Source organism: Cynocephalus volans, chromosome 8, assembly GCF_027409185.1.
Source record: "Cynocephalus volans isolate mCynVol1 chromosome 8, mCynVol1.pri, whole genome shotgun sequence".
Lineage (NCBI taxonomy): Eukaryota > Metazoa > Chordata > Mammalia > Dermoptera > Cynocephalidae > Cynocephalus > Cynocephalus volans.
Genome location: NC_084467.1, coordinates 52,783,715 through 52,802,491, shown reverse-complemented (window position 1 = coordinate 52,802,491; position 18,777 = coordinate 52,783,715). Strand labels below are relative to the sequence as shown.

Here is an 18,777-nt window from a genome sequence, read left to right as displayed (position 1 = left end):
TTTTGGTCAAATCAATCACTCTTGGTCTCAGGATCCTCAGCTGTAAAATTAGACTCCAAATGAGTTTGAAGGTTCTCAAATCCCCATCACTGTCAAGGAAGACATTGATTAATATACTTTTATTCCTTTCTTTAAAGAAATTTACTACTGGATTGCCTTCCTCCTTTAAAATATTATAATTAATCAGTTTTAAGTATCCCATATGATACTTAAATTATGTATTCTTTAATTTTAAATTAAAGAATCATATTTAACTATGATTCTTTAATTTAAAATTATATTTAACTTTGAAATAATTGTAACAGCTTTGCCGAATATAATTTACACACCATAAAAATTACCCATTGCAAATGTACAATTCAATGACTTTTAATAAAGTTATGCAATCATCACAACTATCTAGTTTTAGAACATGTCCAGCACCCCCCAAAATTCCATCAAGCCCAATTCTAACCGCAGCCCCAGGCTGCTTTCTATCTCCATATATTTGTTTTTTATGAACATTTTATATAAATGAAATCATACAGTATGTAGTCTTTTGCATCATGCTTTCTTTACTTTGCCCCTTTTTTATTGCTGAATAGTATTCCACAATTGGATATACGACACTTTGTTTCTCTATTCACCAAGTGAATGGATGGATATAAAACATTTGTTTCTCTGTTTCTCTATTCACCAGGTGAGTGGATATACAACATTTTCTTTCTCTATTTAACAGGTGAATGGATATATGACATTTTGTTTCTCTGTTTACCAGTTGATGGATATTTGCTTGTTTCCAGTTTTTGGCTTTTATTTATTTTTATTAGCATATTCATTGTTACAAATCATACATATTCTTTATGCCCTTTTTATCCAATCTCTCCCCTTCCCCATCCATCCCTCTCCCTTCCCCCCTATCTAATAATCATAGATTTGTTCTCTCCATCTGATAGATTAACTGTTCCCCTGTTGGTTTGTTGCCTAGATGATCTATCCAGTACTGAGACAGGTGTGATCAAGTCCTCCCCTATTATCATAAATCAGATGCTTCTTCTATTACTATAGATTGTGCTTTATGGAGAGAGAGGACCTCTTCTCTTTTTTTTGGTCTCCGCTTGTGCCTCTCCTGTGTCAATGCAGTTGAGAGTCTCGCGTGTCATCTGCACGGTGGCTGTGCCTGCTGCTATAGAGACTAGCCACTTTTGCAGCAGCCATGGCAATTGTGGTGGCTATGGCAGGCTACCCATGTGAAAATGGTGGTTTTGGTGTGCTCTTTACCTGGTTGCAGCTGGGTCTGGCTTCCCCCAGCCCCATGCCTCATTCTAAGATGTTGTTGCAGAGCAGATGAGGGGGAGAAGGATAAGGGTGGGAAGAGTGGGAAGGAGAGGGAGCATGACTGAGGCCTATGGCCTCCCCCTCATTCCAGCAGGGGACACCAGGAGGTTTCCAGTAGCAGCTGGGTCATCGCTTGGCTGGATGCAGATGTCAGCAGGGTGTGGCTGAAGCCCCTGGTCCCCCACTGCTCCAGCTCAGGAGCCTGGGGCGCTTCCTGCAGCAGCTCAGTTGTCATCAATAGGCTGCTTGAGGATATTGGAGGGGCACAGCTGAGGCCCTCAGCCCTCCCTCCTCCATGGCTTGGAAGCCCAGGGTACTTCCAGTCTTTATATAGCTGTTCTTTGGTGGTGTTAGACCTTCACTAGTTACTTCATCTCTGATCTGTGGGTTGTTTTTTTTTTCCCCCCAGTTCTGTGTTGGAATATTTGCTGTTCCCACCACTTAAACTGTGCAATGGAACTAATTTGTTGTCCTTTGCTTATTTCTAAAATGGGGGAAATTCCTGTGGGAACCCGCACTTGAGCTCTGTGGTTGAGCTAAATTGCTGCTTTGCTGCTGATTTCCTGGGGAAGGCTTTTTGTGCAGCTCAGGTTTTAATGGTTGACCTTATATGTACTTCCAGGTCTCGTAAGGTCTGGTACACCTGGGTCGTGTGGAAACTCTGGTCTGGACCTGAGTCTTCTCAGCAGACTGCACGCCCTGCAGTTCTACATTCCTGACTAGTCTCCACTGAGTGGTCCTGCACTAACTGGGAGGGAGATCAGCTGTCCATGCTATTCCCCAATGTTCTCCCGGTGGCCTGTCTCCCTACCACCCTACTCCAAATACTTCCCATGGGATGGGCTGTGCACCAGTCCCTTGTGATGACTCACCCACCTCTGAGTGGTTCCTTTTATCTGTTGTCTGTGGCTCCTTGGTCCTATGTGGGTCCACGGGAACCCTGTTAGTGGTCTTGCTGGCCTGGCGGCCACCATGGCCTCCCCTCCTCTGACACCTCCAAGCAACTTCATATAAAGGACACAGCTCCTGCTCCATGTGCTCAGCAGCTCCAGCCTTAAAGCATCTGGGGCTCTAAATGGTGAGAGTGGTCCTTTCTTTCCTTCATCATGGCTTCTCCTGCCTTTGCAAATTTTGTAGGTCTCTCCTCCTCCTCCCCTGAGCCCTGGTGGCCCCAGACTGGCTGTTGTTGCTTTTTAATAGTTGTAAATTGGTTGATTTGAGGGAGAGACTGACACTGGGGACCGTCTATTCCACCATCTTGACTGGAAGCCAGTTTTTGGCTTTTATGAATAATGCTGCTATAAACATCCATGGAGTAGTGTTTGTGTGGACATATGTTTTCACTTCTCTTGGGTATATACCTAGACATGTAATTGCTGGGTTATATAGTAAGCTTATATTTATCTTTTTTAAAAACTGCCAAACTGTTTTCCAAAGTGGCTATACTATTTTACATTCCCATCAGCAGTATATGTCTTATTGATTATCTTTTTTTTAGTAAAATCATTCCAGTAGACATGTAGTGGCTTTGGTTTGCATTTCCCTAATAACTAATGACACTGAGCACTTTACGTGCTTATTACCCATTCACATGTGTTTGGTGAAATGCCATTTCAAGTTTTTGCCCATTTAAAAAACTTGGGTTGGTTGCTTCCTTCTTATTGAGCTGTAAGACAAAATGCTTTTTTGTTCTTCAAAATAAGCATATTTTGTTATATAAAATTCAAGTGGATTAAATAAAGTTGAAAGTAGCTGGCCATATATTCTATACTTTTCCCAAGTAAATAGTGCAGGAATCTTGCAAAGTTCAGTTTGAGCTTAGAATTTGGTTAAAATCTGCTATTTGGCTTTGGCCTCCAGAAGGCAAAAGATCTGAAAGATACCTCTGAGCCACTGCAAGATCAATGAGCTGGTTATAACATGGGTTAACAATAAAAGTGAAACTGTGTATTAATGGCAATAATTCAAACAAGGTTGACATTTGGACTTACTTTTACTACCTAGGTTAGTATTCTTAATGTAACTTGGGAGTGAAAAATCTCATTCTGTGACATATGTGCTTGCTATGTTGAATTCTATCAGTTAATTGAAGTATAATGCTTACTACAAATAATTAAAGAATGAAAACTGCTATTTTATATTAAAAATTATTAAATTAAAAAAGCTAAATAGAGAAAGATATTGATAGTTAATGTGACTATTAGAATAATTAACTTTACAAGAAACATTATACCCTTTGTGACTCAACAAATGTTCATAAAAATGTAAATATTATAAGACAGAATAATAGAGATTAAGTTATACCATAAGTGTCCATTATTATCCCCATGTTACAAATATGGAAACTAAAGGAAAGAGATGCAACTTTTTTAGGTCAAATGGCTAGAAAACCTTAGAAGTTAAGACTTAATTAATAAATAAAGTACATATAACATGAAGGTACTTGAAAAGGTTCATGGAAAAATGGAATTAAAAGATAATACAAATCTTTCTATGAACTTTTTGAAGACCCCTCATACATATCACTATAATTGCTATTAGTGAAAAATGTTAAAGTAAACATCTTTGTGAATGTATTATATATACATACACCTATATTCATGTGAACAGTGAATTCCTTAAGATATATCACTGGAAGCTGAATTATTCAGTCAAAGTATATGCACATTTAAATTTTTACACATGCTGCCAGATGGGTCTCCCTGAAGAGGTATATGAATTCCTATTAGTACTAACAGTATATAAGAATTCCTATTGTTCTGCAACCTCCGCAACAATGATTAATATTAATTTTTAAAATTTTAAGTAATGTGACAGGTCAAAAAATCTGATTATAAACTTTTGTTTCAATTATGTATGCATATTCCTGTTTGTGTGTGCATCTACATTGGTTGTTAAGCAAAATATATGTTACTGTGGGTCACAGTCTGAAAAAAAAACCTAATCCATATGATGACTATATGAGCCAGATCTTTGCATAACTAGTTCCTTCTCGCCATTTAGGTCTTATCTTGGCCTTTCTTAACCATTCTATTTAATGTTGCCTCCTCCAAGGCATTTATTCTTACACTACCTTGTTTTGTATTTTATTTATTTTTTATTTTCATCTGTTTATTTTAAATTTTATTTTATTTCTTTAATTTTAATTGAAATTTTTATTTTATTTTATTTTATTCACAGTGCTTACCACTACTTAAATTATCTTACTGTTTAATCTTTCTCCCCCACTAGAATATGAGCTAATGACAGGAGCAGCCATGTTCTCTGTTGTGTTCCCAACACTGTTAGAACAGTGTCTGCCCACCCATAATACCCACTTGATAAAAATTTCTTGACTGAAAAAACTTTATAATTAAGCAACAACCAAAGCCTTCGGACATGCTGTAAAAACATGTGCATCTCACATCTGTGATCTCCCTGTCCTTATGGACCTAAGGCTTGAATTCCAGCTGTCCACTTCAGAGTCACGGACCCTGTGGGAAAGTTACATAATTATACTTTCACCACTTAAATGCTTGGTCTTCAGACAATAAGAATCTGATAAACGTGACCTGATCTACTCATAGTTTGGACAGATGAGCAGAGTATTCATTTAATAAGAGTTAAGGAACAAAGAAAAACACATGGGATCCATTTCAAAAGGAAACACAGGAATGCCAGAAGCTTTTGGCTCACCTACATTTTAAATGTCAACTATCTAACAAATACCCCCATACAGTTTAAACTCTTCCGGAGAAGGTTAATAATAAATTCAATGGGATGTAAATTGAGAAAGGAATGTACATTGGGAAGAAAAAAATAAGAGAACAAAACAAATGGAGAGAGGAAAGTCATAAACATCCCAAATAGGTTTGCTGGAGAAATTGTGAAATGTAAAATGCTACAGTTAGAAGATGACTTAGGTATTAGAAGTCTTCCTGCATTTGGTGGAAATCTGTGTCCTTCCCGAACCCTACTAGTGCCATATATGTGTGTTTATGCACATGTATGAAGAGCTTATTAACTTTAAGGAAGATGCTGCCGCTCTGCCTATCTGAGATAATATTCACAAGAGAACCCCATATCACTTTGTACCTATTTCTGCTATAGTAATGGGTTTTAAGTTACAGCAAATGTAGATGATGATACAGGCTCTGTCAGAGTACTTGGGTTTGAACCCCATTTCCACTATTTACTAGCTGTGTGACTTTGGACACATTCCTTAATTTCTCTGATCTTCAATTTCTTTATATGCATAATTAAAAACCTCACAAAGTTATTATGTTGATCAAGTTAACAATACATGTAAAGGTGTTAGAAGAATGCCTGGCACATTGTAAGTCAGAGTACTTACTAAGTATCACAATCCTTATACTAAGATCTTCAAATGCTTTTTCTCCTCTAGTTCTCACAACAATTCTATGAGGCAGGTTATTATAAGACATCTTCTCATTCCCATATAGATAAGCAAGTGTGAGCCATGAAGAGGTTAGATAAACTATCCAAGAACTCACAACTACTAAGTAGTAGAACTAGGACTAGAATGTACTCTTAGTTGCACACCTATACCAGGTTTCCTAATAGGCAAATACCAGCCTTCTAATGTCCCGGAAATTATGAATAATCAACATCTTATCAACATTCTGCTGCAGCTGCCCTCATATCTATATCGGAACAAGGGAGAACGTTACACACGTGCACATACACATCAGTTATATCTATCATGTGTAGCTCTCTGATATGGGTTGTTGAATGTTTTTCTTCTCCAAAGCTCATGTGGAAGATTGATCCCCAATGTGGTGATGTTGAAAGGTGGGATCTTTAGGGGCGACTGGATTGTGAGGGTCCAGCCCTCATGACTGGTTATCATGGGTGCGAAGTGGAGGCTTTATAGAGAGAGCACATGAAAGTGTTCTTGTCATTTGCAGCATGTGATTGCCTGTGTCACCATGGGATTCTGTAGAGGCCCCACCAAGAAGAAGACCCTCATCATATGCACCCCTGGACCTTGGACTTCCCAGCTCTGAAACCATAAGAAATAAATTTCTTTCTTTCTTTTTTGTTTTTTTGTGGCTGACCAACTTGGGATGCAAACCCTTGACCTTGGTGTTACCTAAATTTTATTTCTTTATTCATTACCCAGTCTCAGGTATTCCATTATAAGCAACAGAAAACAGAATACACTCTCCAAAAAGAGGTTAAGAACCAAAGCACCACAGCACTCTTATCAAATTTTGGTCCCATGCCTTTGTATCCTGCTTTCCAGGCTGGGGACATTACCAGGAAAAAAGGAGCTATTCATTTCACAGCAGACTCCTTTAATACTATTACTAAAAAGCAGATGGTATTCAGCAAGTATTTCTTGAATAAATGAAGAAAATAACACATGAGAAAGGGCTCTCTAAAATCACAAAGTACAAATCAAGATTTATAAAGTCAACTTAATTATTATAAGTATATATTTATTTTTAGATTTTATTTTTATTTATTATATTATAGAAAAATATAAAGTTAACTCAATAATTTATTAACAATAATCAGACCTATAATACTTGTTGAAGATTCATTATGTGGCAGGCTAAAGGCCTTATCACTTTATTTCAATCCCATGTGCCTCTCCCTATGAGGTAGGTACTGTTATTACACCCTTTTTATAGAAGACAGCATACTTAAGGTCATATTCTACGCAGAGCTGGAGCCAGAATTTTAACTCTATCAATTTCTATATCAAACTCCTTTTCTATATTGTAGAAGAGAAAACAATTTTTTAAGAAAAAAATTCACCCATTTAAAATGTATGTCAGTGGTTTTTAGTATATTCACAAATTGCACAACCATTACCACTATCTAATTTTAGAACATTTCATCAGCCCAAAAAGAAACTCCATGCCCATTAGCAAGTATATGTATATACACAATACATGCATAAAAGAAATGCAAATTCTTTAAAATAAATCCTCCATTAAATATACGGATGAATGTATATGTGATTTAGCTAATGCCAAAGAAAATCACAAAATGAATTCCAAAGGATAAAACATGACTTGGTGGGCCTTCTGTAATTTTGCATGTAACATCAACATCACTTTGAGGAAGGCAGGTAATCAAGAGCTGATATCTATGTCCAATTCAGATTATTATGGGTCAAACTCCAATTCCAAAGGCTTCTTAGCATTTTTGTATTAACAACCAGATAGTAAGATTAGGAGGGAACATAGGTAAAATAGTGTACAACACAGCTTCCTTCAATATTCCCTCTATCAACATCAAAGAGAAAAGCTTAGGAAATAGAGCCACAAAAGTTTCAAATGTGCAAATGTTCATGCACATTTCAAAGAACCCACAGCCCTGTATTTGATCATTTACAACAATCACTAAGGCATTATTTAGTAAATTCTGCATATACCCTGAGTAATAAAAAGGAACTCACTGTCAGTAAAGGTATATTCTTCTTCATTTTCATCACTGTCGTCAGATGGAGCTTTATAAGGTGGAGGCAGTTTCATCGGAGGTGGAGCAGTTCCTTGCCTCTGAAGATGCAAAATTTGAAAGAAGGGTTTATTGCTTTTGTACAATCCTTGTCTTCCATGACAAAAAAACATAAAAAGATAATCTGGAAATAGTTTGAGTGTACCCAACGTCAGTCATATCATAAGGATGATAAAACAATTTATTCTCTTATGCTTATATTACATAAAAGTGACTCTGTGATACAAACACACAAATGCAGAAAACAGGAATTCAAAAGCACAGCTTTTGAGACTGTTGACCACAGCTGGTCTGTCAGCTCAGTCAGAGTGAGGTGTTGATAACACTAATCAAGGGTTCGGATTCCTGTACCAGCCAGCTGCCCCCCTGCCAAAAAATATAGGTAATTCTGGTGATAAAAACTGAAATAAGTATTGACTGTGAAAAAAATTAAAGAATACTTTTTTTAAAAAAGACTGATCTACCTAGAAGAATACATTCCTTTCCCCAGTGAGAAAGCCAATTACATATACATATTCTTTACATTGTAAAAGCTTAATTTTGTTATTAAACAAATAATTCAATTGAAAGATTTCAAAAATAAACCTAAGAGCAAAAAAAATCCAATATATTAATTCTACAATTATTTAAACTTTTTCTTCAATTGTAAAAGTTACAGATTTCGTTCCTTAAAAAATAAAATACCAAGATTTTCCAACTGAAAAGGTATTCATCTATAATTTGTAGTTAGTCAACAGAAATCTTAATGTTTAACAAGAGAAATCTTTATGATAAATAAGTATCTCTGCATAAGTATACTTTCAATTTACATACCAAATGATACAGCACATCAATATTTGGTTCATAAAGACAAAGTAGAATAATACTTTATGATCTGATTACCTTCACAGAACGGAGACATTTTCCTGAACGCTGGTAAAAATAAAACATGCCAAACTTTACGAAAAGATCCAAGCTGCTAAGAACAGGAGCTGATATACCCGAGCACTCCACAAATTTAAGTGGATTAAGATTTGTTTTGCTACAGGATTTCAATAAAGTACATTCAATTATGGTTTATATGACAAAACCACTAATGGCAGGATACACTTCAGTAAGTGGATGATGACTGGTCCATTACAGAAAGCAGGTATGTAATAAATTATTCTAATATAGATAACATTATTTAGGATTCATAAAAGAAAATGCACACCTACATTTATTTAAGATAATGTCTAACCAAAGCATACATATATTTCTAGAAATCCAAGAATCGATAAAATGCAAGCATGATGAAGGAAGAAAAGATGCCAAATACGTAATGCTTACTAAGCAACAAGAGAATACAGAAATGTGATCACTGTGTTTCTTCAATTCTTTTAAGTTGAAAAGAAAAAAATGAGTAAAGTGAAGAGGAAAAGCACATAAATTCTTTTCAGTAAACCTTTTTCTCATAACCAGGTTATTCTACGTTAAAGACAAAACTCAGAACAAAGCCAGATTTTGAAACAATTTTAAAAGATATGAATTCTCTTTAATAGCATTTTATTCATATATATAAATAATATATATAAATATTATATATTTAAAGGGAAACTGCACCCAATGTATTTATTTAGCATCTACCAATAACACTTGAAAAGAATACAGGATAAGCATGTCGTGGTCTCCTTATAGTTTGAATGTGGGTTGCCAAATACTTGGGGCATCTTTCTGTTGCACATGAGAGAAGGGTATGACAGGCTCTCCCTGTGGCAGAGAAGGCTGGAGCAAGGTACATATAGCTAGGCCAGGGGATTATAATCTCCATGAAAGCGGAGAACAAAACAGACTCTGTGGTATCCTCAACTCTGAAAACCATCCCCAGCACAAAGTAGGCCTCACTTAACTATTTGCTAAATGACTAAACAATTGGTTGTTATTCATGCTATTTAGGTTCTCTGATGTATTACTCTCTAGATGCAAATGATTCTTGTTCAATTAATTTTGTCTGTAGAAAAGATAACTCCAAAGGTTACAGTTTCATTGCCCTGTAAGACATTAATCAGTTTTGTATCTAAATTTGAATCTTAGGCATACTTTCTTTCAGCAATTATAAATACTCCATTCTCTTCAATTCTCTCTGAACCAGGCTTACCATCGTGTTGGCTCCCTTGTTAATGAGTTAAATAAATACCTGGCACCTGCACTTTTGCATAATTTTACGAGTCCTGTTTTTTATTTTTTCTTAGATCATACTTTGACAGTTTTGGAGATCCCACTGAGATGCTCAAATAGACTCACCTTCCAGAACCAATTAAACTATGATGCCTCAGATATGCAATTCATGAGCTGATGAAGCCCATTAACATGATTTCTTGGCTCCCATAGTAAACTCCAGGTGGTAACAAAACTTTACCTGTCTGACTGTTTCTCTGTTTTTTATTTCCAATTCTATATTTTTGTTTCTGATACCAGGTCAAGTTTGGTTCTAATATGTACTTGATCTATAAGCTATTACCCATTAGTAGCAGCAATAAATAAAGTTTGGTTTTATAGTCTGACCACATAGTGATATTTGTTGGGATGATGATCTATTCTACACTAGATCCATAGGGACCTATTCTCTATTTATTGAAAGACAACAAAGAATGTGCTTTTCTTGTGTGTGTGTGTGTCTTTTTCGTGACCAGCACTCAGCCAGTGAGTGCACCGGCCATTCCTATATAGGATCCGAACCCGCGGCGGAAGCGTTGCTGTGGTCCCAGCGCTGCATTCTCCCGAGTGCGCCACGGGCTCGGCCCAAGAATGTGTTTTTTAGTCTGTTTGCCTGTTTGTATTTTTTTATAAGAACATGTCTTGGGTCCACTGTAAAGAACAGTTCTTTGGGATGTGAGGCCAGTGGGTTTTAGCATTTCTGTGTCTACATTTGACATATGGCTATACTTTAACAATAGAAGCTGAAACCAATAACTCAGAAGCATCTAATAAAGAATCCAGATACACATAAAAAAGTGATTTGATCATTTAAGTTTAGAAACAGCTATGATTCTCCCTGATCTCCTTGATCTTATTTATGTAGAACATAAAACAAAAATATATGACTATAAAAACATTTATGACAATGTGCTATCCATGTATAAAAACACATATATATGTTTGAATATATGTATGAATACCACAAATATTTACAAATTAACCTGAATATTATCAGCCAATTCTAATGCCTAACACAATGCAGACTATCAATGATAGAACACTATATTTGTTGCTGTTAAGAATAATTAGACATCATGAATACTGTAGCACTCTAAGTACCATCAGAAGCTAATTTTGATCTCTGCAAAATGTCTGCACAAGGTTCCCTTAGTTCCAGGGATTGGCATGTCCAGATTTTCCCCTTGGAATAGATGTCTGCCATAACATCAGTATTATTAAGGTATAATTTACATACAATAAAATGTACTCATTTTAATGAAATATTCGGAAGATATACATTTTTATTAAAGCTTAATATAGCTGTATTTTTAGAAACTCTTACTATTTAGTGGAAGACAATATTTCCATTGGGTAATAATTGTAAAAAAAAGAAGGTGACTAACAATAGAGGACCACTTCTCCAATAACAAATCTCCCAGTTGTGAATAGTGTCCACAACCTCTTGACAAAAGAGAATATGTGAAATAACACTAATGTTTAGAAAAAAAAAACCAAAGAGTTGTTATCAATCTATAATTAGTATTAGTACTTATATGAATCCTGATTGCCTATCCTTCTGCACTCTACATGATACAAAACAGGTCAGAAAATACTAAATTGAGACAAATCCAAACCAAACCAAACCAGAACTTGTTCAAGACCTAATAATTATTTCATCAAGTTAGTTTTTAAGTCACTTTTTGTCTCTCTCTCTTTTAATGTAAATGATCTCAAGCCAAAATTGAAATTTCTAACCTAGACCTCTGTTAGAAATGAGTTTTAGGTGATTTTTACTGTCTTCTTTTTGACTGTCTGTAATTCTAGAGAATATATATTGCTTTTGTACAGTGAGAAAATAATGAATAAAAGAATTACTAATGATAATAATTTCTAAAGAGACTTGGAAAGGATGTGCTCCAAAATCACCTTGGGCACATTTCTATTATCACACAAATTAAACTTCTGTTTATCTCACTACATTTGCCCTCATCTCTGTGCCTATTAGGGTGAAGGTGCTTTGTCATTCCAGACAGTAATAGTATAATGCTTGGCACATAAGATGCAATTTCAGAGAAAAGTAACATAGTAAAGAGCATGCTGCACCACTAAAATACCAAACCTGTAATGGAAGATGTAGATTGTGATATGATTTCTCCGACTGCGATATTAACTTAGTGGTTAGTTGTTTTCCTCTGTAACAAAGAACTCATCTAAACAGACATACGTTGACTTTTGGTATTACTTTCCTGGGCTCTTACTGGGTTTTTACTGAATGCAAACATCCTTGCTATGTATTGACATTCCATTTGATTTAATGAAGCAGGCCAAAATTGATAAGAATCATACATTTACCTTTTTCCTTCCCGGGATCTTACATGGGATTTTCTTGAATCAACTAAATTATCTTGTTCCCAAAAGTAATTTAATTACTAACCGTCTATTCATCTATGTGGTGTTTATTGTCTGTGTTCCCACAGACTGATACCTTCTCTGTTTCCTTTTCGACATTATATCCAGACTGCCACACAGTAACTGGGTCACAATAGGTTTCCAATAAACACTAGATGAATATTCATAGCTTTGAATCAACATATAAACCAACAAAATTCCAGCAATACGGTTCACTAAATATTCTGAGAAACCCTTAACCACATAAACATGACAGATTAAATTTTAAACAGTGTTTTTGTAACATGTCTCTGAGGCCAGGAACAACCATAAATCCCAAACTAGAAGGTCTAGTGGAATAATGTCAATCCCTGATGACCTAAAGCCAGAGATTTTGTTTTGTTTTTAGGATTCTTTATTTATTCAACAAATATGTATGGTGCCAGGCAGTGTTCTGAGCAATGAGAGTAGAGTAATAATGAGACAGATGAGATCCCTGTCCTCACAGAGCTTATATTCCAGTCCCTTTGAGATGTCACATTTTGTGAGTCTCCATGATTTGTCCCCAAATTGCTTTAAAGTGGCAATTACTGAATTCTGTCTTGTTTGCCTTGCCCCACTAGAATGCAAGCTGCAGAAGGGCAGGGAATTTTTGTTTGTCTTTAAAAGTCTTATTGCAATATGTTGAGGTATAATTGATATATAAAAAACTGCACACATTTTGAAAGTGTACAATTTGAATCCATCACCACAATCAAGGTAATGAACATAACCATCACTCCTAAAACTTTCTTTATGCCTCTTTTTAATCCTTCCTTCCCACCCCTTCCCACGGCACCCAATTCCCAGGGAACTACTACTTTTCTGCTTTCTGTCCCTACAGATTATATTTTCTAGACTTTCATGTAAATATAATTATACAGTATTTACTCATTTTTATCTAATGAGAGCTAGTGATTTAATGAGTCCCAAGTGCCCCCTTGAGGCCAAGCAAGATAGGAAGTTGAACTAAAAATAGTACCCTCCCAAACCCTCATCCCTGAAAGTAAAGCCTGTACCTCTAAAATGTTGAGAGAGAATTCTGCAAGGAATTACCTACAATCTGTACCTAACAAACACTTATGCAAGCAATAACCATAGTCTCCTAGAATCTACATTTTATCTGTGCTTATTCACAGCTGGGAAAAAGAAATCACAGAATCCTGATCACAGAATATGTGCTACTGCTAATCTGAAAATAATCTTAATCTTTGTAATTAAGATCTGAACTCAAAGACAGTAGCCATCCAGGTTAAACAGACAATCCTGTAATTTGGTAAGCAACATAATGTTACTTTTCCTTTTCAAGAACTCTTCCCCGAAATCCTCAAAGAGTCAGTGTCTTAATTGGCCCCCATGTGCATGTTTGTAATTAAAGTTTTCCCATGTGTTCAATTCAGTTATGGCTTCTTTTCTCTCTCTCTCTCTTTTTTTTTTTTAAAAAAGAGTAAAACCTGCAATGGATGAAGATAAAAACAAAAAAATCAGCCAAACAAGCAAACAAACCAAAATCTTGATCACGGAACATAGTGATGATATTTCCTGATCTTGGTCTTAGTTTGAGGTGTAAGAGAAAAAGAGGAACAAGATGTCCCCTGAGAATTCTGAACAAGTCCATATTCATCCAGGTTGGAAATCTGAATTCATTTTATGTGCATGTCTCAAAAAATTCAAAGAAAAAATACGAGGCAAATAGAAAAAGAAGGCTGGCATGGTTTCAGTGATACTGGAATAAATAGATTAAAAAGGTCAATTCCCTAGGAAGATATAAAAATCCTAAACTTGCAGGCACCTAATAAGTTAACTTGAAAACACGCAAAATAAAAACTGAAAAAACTACATGAAAAACTAGACTAATTTTACCGTCAAATGGACAATCATTAGGTTATGCTAACCAAAAAAAAAAAAATCAGTATACAGAATATCTGAATAACTAATTAGTATGGCCTAACAACTTTTTATAAAAACATGTACTCTCTTTTAATCACAAATACAACATTTGCAATAACCAACTATGTACGAGGCCATGAAAAAGTTTCAGCCAATGTGAAAGAACTAATACTACACAAATAGCAATCTCTGATTTTAACTGAAATAAGTTAGAAAATAACAACAAAAAGATTTTTAAAAATATTCATGTGAAAATGTGAAAATACATTTCTAAATAAATCTTGGGTAAAAGAGAAATCAAGTTGGGAGCCAAAAAAAACTTAGTACTGAACAACAGAAATTCAACTTAAAATCTTGGGACGTAATAAACATCTTAGGAGAAAATGTATGGTCTTAAATGATTAGTTCAGGGGCCGGCCCGTGGCTCACTCAGGAGAGTGCGGTGTTGAGAACACCAAGGCCCCGGGTTCAGATCCCATATAGGGATGGCTGGTTGACGCGCTGGCTGAGCGTGGTGCTGACAACACCAAGTCAAGGGTTAAGATCTCCTTACCGGTCATCTTAAAAAAAAAAAAAAAAAAAAATTTAAATGATTAGTTCAGAAAAGAAGGAAAGCTAAAAATTAATTAACTCTTCAACTACTAAAGGTTATTGGGGGGACAGGGGAAGGAAAATAAACCCAAACAAACAAGTAAGGCAAGGCTGGCCAGTTAGCTCAGCTGGCTGGAGTGTAGTGTTACAACACCAACATCGAGGGTTTGGATCCCAGTACTGGCCACCCACCAAAAGAAACCAAAAAAACAAAACAAGTAAGGCAATATAAAGATGAGAACGAAGACTAACACAGTTAAAAAGTTAATTCTTCAAGAAGATTAATGAAAAATTACTTTCAAAATCAATAAAAAGATAAGGCAAATAAATAACTATATTCAGAATGAAAAACAACTAGTATGGATGGAGCAGAGATGATCAATGTTAAGGGGGGGGCGTAAAAAAAAAAAAAAAAAGAGATGATCAATGTTAAGATAATACATAAACAATTTTATGCTGATAAATGTAAAAAACTTAGGTGACTTCAATATTCCTAGAAAAGAGTCAATAACCCAAACTGACTCTAGAAGAAAGAGAAAATCTGAATGGTCAATAGCCATTAGAGACTAAATCAGCATTTAAAATTTTCCCACAAAGAAAACACAATGGCCCACAATGGCTTCATAAACTAGTTTGACTGAACATTGAAAAAAGTGATAATTACCATTTTACACAACACTCAGAGAACAGAAAAGGATAAATACTCCCACTATTCATTTTATTGGTTTACCATCACCAAGGCCAGATAAGACAGTATATAAATGGAAAACTGCAGGCCCATCTCACTCATGACCACAGATGCAAAAATCCTGAAGGAAATAATACTAGCAATGGGAAAAAAAGATCATGACCTAATTAAGTTTAATGCAAGAAGTCAAGATTGCTTTAACATTATGAAATCCATTAATGTAATTTACCACATTAAGGAACCTGAGGAGAAAAAAGTATTTATACATATATACACATGTACATGTATATATAATTATTTCAGTGACTACAGATGATACATTTGATAAAATTCAACACCAATGTCATTCATGGTAAAAATTCTTAGCAAAACAGGAATGAAAGAGAATAGTTCCTTAACCTGAAGAATTATCTACATATACCTACAATACATTTCGTATTCAATGGTGAAATATTAAAAACAGTTCCTTAAGTATCAGAAGAAAAAATGACAAGAATGCTAGCTATGAGTACTTCTATTAAACATAGTACTGGAGGTCTTAGCACGTACAATAAAACAAGTAGACAGATTGGAAAAGGAAAAAGAAAACTGCCTTTTTCCAAAGTGCTCATTATTATCTGTACAGAAAATCAAAAAATAAAAATCCACGGACATAGTATTAGAATTTGAGATTCACTTTCTTATTATAAATATTTTATATATATAAAAAACATAAAAAATATCTTATAAATATTTATATATATATAGATAGATAGATATAAATGGAGCACATACAAAAGACACTCGAAGGCTGTGCATGAAATATTTAATAAATTCATCTTTAGGTGGTAGGTAGGTTTATGAGAGATTTTTTTGGTTTTCCCAGTGTTCTGCACTGGATTATTTTATAAGAGAATAAGAGAATAATGTTACAAGAAATCAATTAAATAGTACATAAAGGTCAATTTTATGTATACATGCTGGCAAACAAAAAATGAAATCTATTTTTTAAAAAAATGAAATTTAAAGAGATATTTAATAGCAACACAAAACATAAGGATATCTAGGAATAAGTCAAAATATTTACAATATTTTCTGAAGAAAATAAGAAAAATTAATTGAAAGAAATAAAAGAATTTAGTAAATAGAAAATACATCAAAATACATCAAGCTAAAGATTAAAAAGTCTCAACATCAAAAAGATGTAACTTCTTTCCAAATTAATCTATAGATTCAACACAATTCCAACCAAAATCTCCAAAGAGATTTTTTGTGGAATTTGACATGCTGATTCTAAATTTATATGGGAAAGGAAAAGGACATAAATAGGCAAGACACTTCTAAAGAAGAAGAAATACGTAAAAGAAATTGCTCTACCAGAAAACAAGATTTATTACTGGGCTTTAATAATTTCTAAAGAAAACCATAGAAATTTTTTGTGCTAGAACAGACAAACTGACCAAATGGAACAGAGAGAAATTCAGAAACAGACTCCCCCTCGTAACCTGACATATGACAGAGCTGCATTGCAAGTCAGTGGGTAAAGGAAGTACTATTTTAAAACAGTGAAATAATTAGTTATCCTTATGTGGAAAAAATGAAAATTCATTCCTACTTGACACTACATCCTAAAATAATTTTTAGGTCAATATATTCTAAAGCAGGCGTGAGTGATTTCTACTGACTGACAGTAAGATAAGTTTTCTCAGCAGAGATGACCTTTGATCTGGTCATTGAAGGATGAAAAGGAGTCTTACGGGAAAACAAAAGCAGGAAATGTACTTCCAGGCTGAAGAACAGCAAGATCAAAGACTCAGAGTGTGACAGGCATGTTGGGGAACAGACAAACAACCAGCCCAGCTGAACAGGAAAGAGAGGTACAGATAAATTGTACCTATGCTTCATCAGGTTTCTGGGTTTCATCCTGGTGAGAAACAGTTATGTTCACCAGAATGACATCCTATAAATAAATACAGTACTTCTACACCGATGAGCTAACCAAATGGAACAAAGAGAAAGCTCAGAAACAGCATCCTCTGAAATTCAGTTATGTTGTTAAGTGGAAAAAATTACCCAGGCATAAAAATTTTATACAGGAGTACAGTATAAATCATGGAAACGTATGATACATTAACATATATTCAGTGCTTCCTATGTGACTAGACACGGTGCTAGTGATTAATATTTATATCTCTATTTCATACACACAACAAAACCAGATTTTTGACATTTATCAAAAAACCACTGTTACTAATTACAGCTCAAATATGCAAAAAGAAACCAAAAACACTTTTAAAAAGCTTGAGAAGTTTGAGTTACCTTTGCTTTCTTTTCTTGGGTGTCCTGGTCCTGGTTATTGGTGATTTTGTTGACCTTGTTATGTACATTAGGAATGACCTACCACCACAAAAAAGAGGTGGAGTGAGGAAAAGAAAAAAGTTTAAATGTCATTATTATATTTCTTGAGGTATTTTTTTACAAAACAGTTAAAATCTTACTTAACTAATTTTGTGACATCTAAAAAGTAAAGATATGAGAAGTACAATTTAAGGCAAACAATAAAACTTGCTATCAGGGCAAATAAATTCACAAGTTTGTGTGTGTGGATACAGAGGTAAAGATAAAGAAGACTAAAAAGAAGGTCACGATACTAACTGTTACCCAGACATCTCATTTTTCAAAGTAAAGTTTTAGAGGTAACCTAAGTTAATTTCTAGAAAATAGGATACCTCATTTATGTGATAGATTTACATCATTCATCACTGTATCCCCATTGCAAGTATTTTATCTAGCACACTGTGTGAACTCAATAAATACTTCACTATCACTGTTAGCACAGGGATGAATTACAAATCTATTTCCAATATAAAATAAGCTCAATGATTATAAATGAATAAAACAGTTCAATTCCATAAAAATAATTTTAATTCTTGGGGCTGGTCAGTTAGCTCAGATGATTACAGCATGGTATTGGTAAACACCAAGGTCCAGGGTTCAATCCTCATACTAGCCAGCCACCAGAAAAAAAAAAAAAAAATGTTTTTTAATGGTGGCAACATAATACATTACTTTTTGACTCATTTCTTTTTGCAAAACTATAAAACATCTTAAGAAAATATAAAGGTTTTAGTGATTTTGAAAAATCTCTTCAAATTGCTAACAAATAATCTTGGCTTAAAATCTGATGACAGACGTGAAGATTAAAAGAAAATATAAATCTCTTTGCTCAGAAAATTAAAGAACTGCATGCCTAGAGATAA

At 34.7% G+C, this 18,777-nt stretch overlaps 1 protein-coding gene across 4 annotated transcripts in view; it reads right to left on the bottom strand.

Annotated features, from left to right (window-relative positions):
• The window catches only part of PATJ (PATJ crumbs cell polarity complex component), a 369,539-nt gene that overhangs the window by 175,008 nt on the left and 175,754 nt on the right, over positions 1 to 18,777 (bottom strand). For all 4 annotated transcript variants that reach the window (XM_063103640.1, XM_063103641.1, XM_063103642.1 and 1 more), the window contains exons 26-27: positions 17,837 to 17,914; positions 7,727 to 7,826 (exon numbers count right to left, since the gene is read on the bottom strand). In XM_063103640.1, coding sequence (XP_062959710.1) covers positions 7,727 to 7,826; positions 17,837 to 17,914 — 178 coding nt within the window. The remainder of the gene's footprint in view (positions 1 to 7,726; positions 7,827 to 17,836; positions 17,915 to 18,777) is intronic.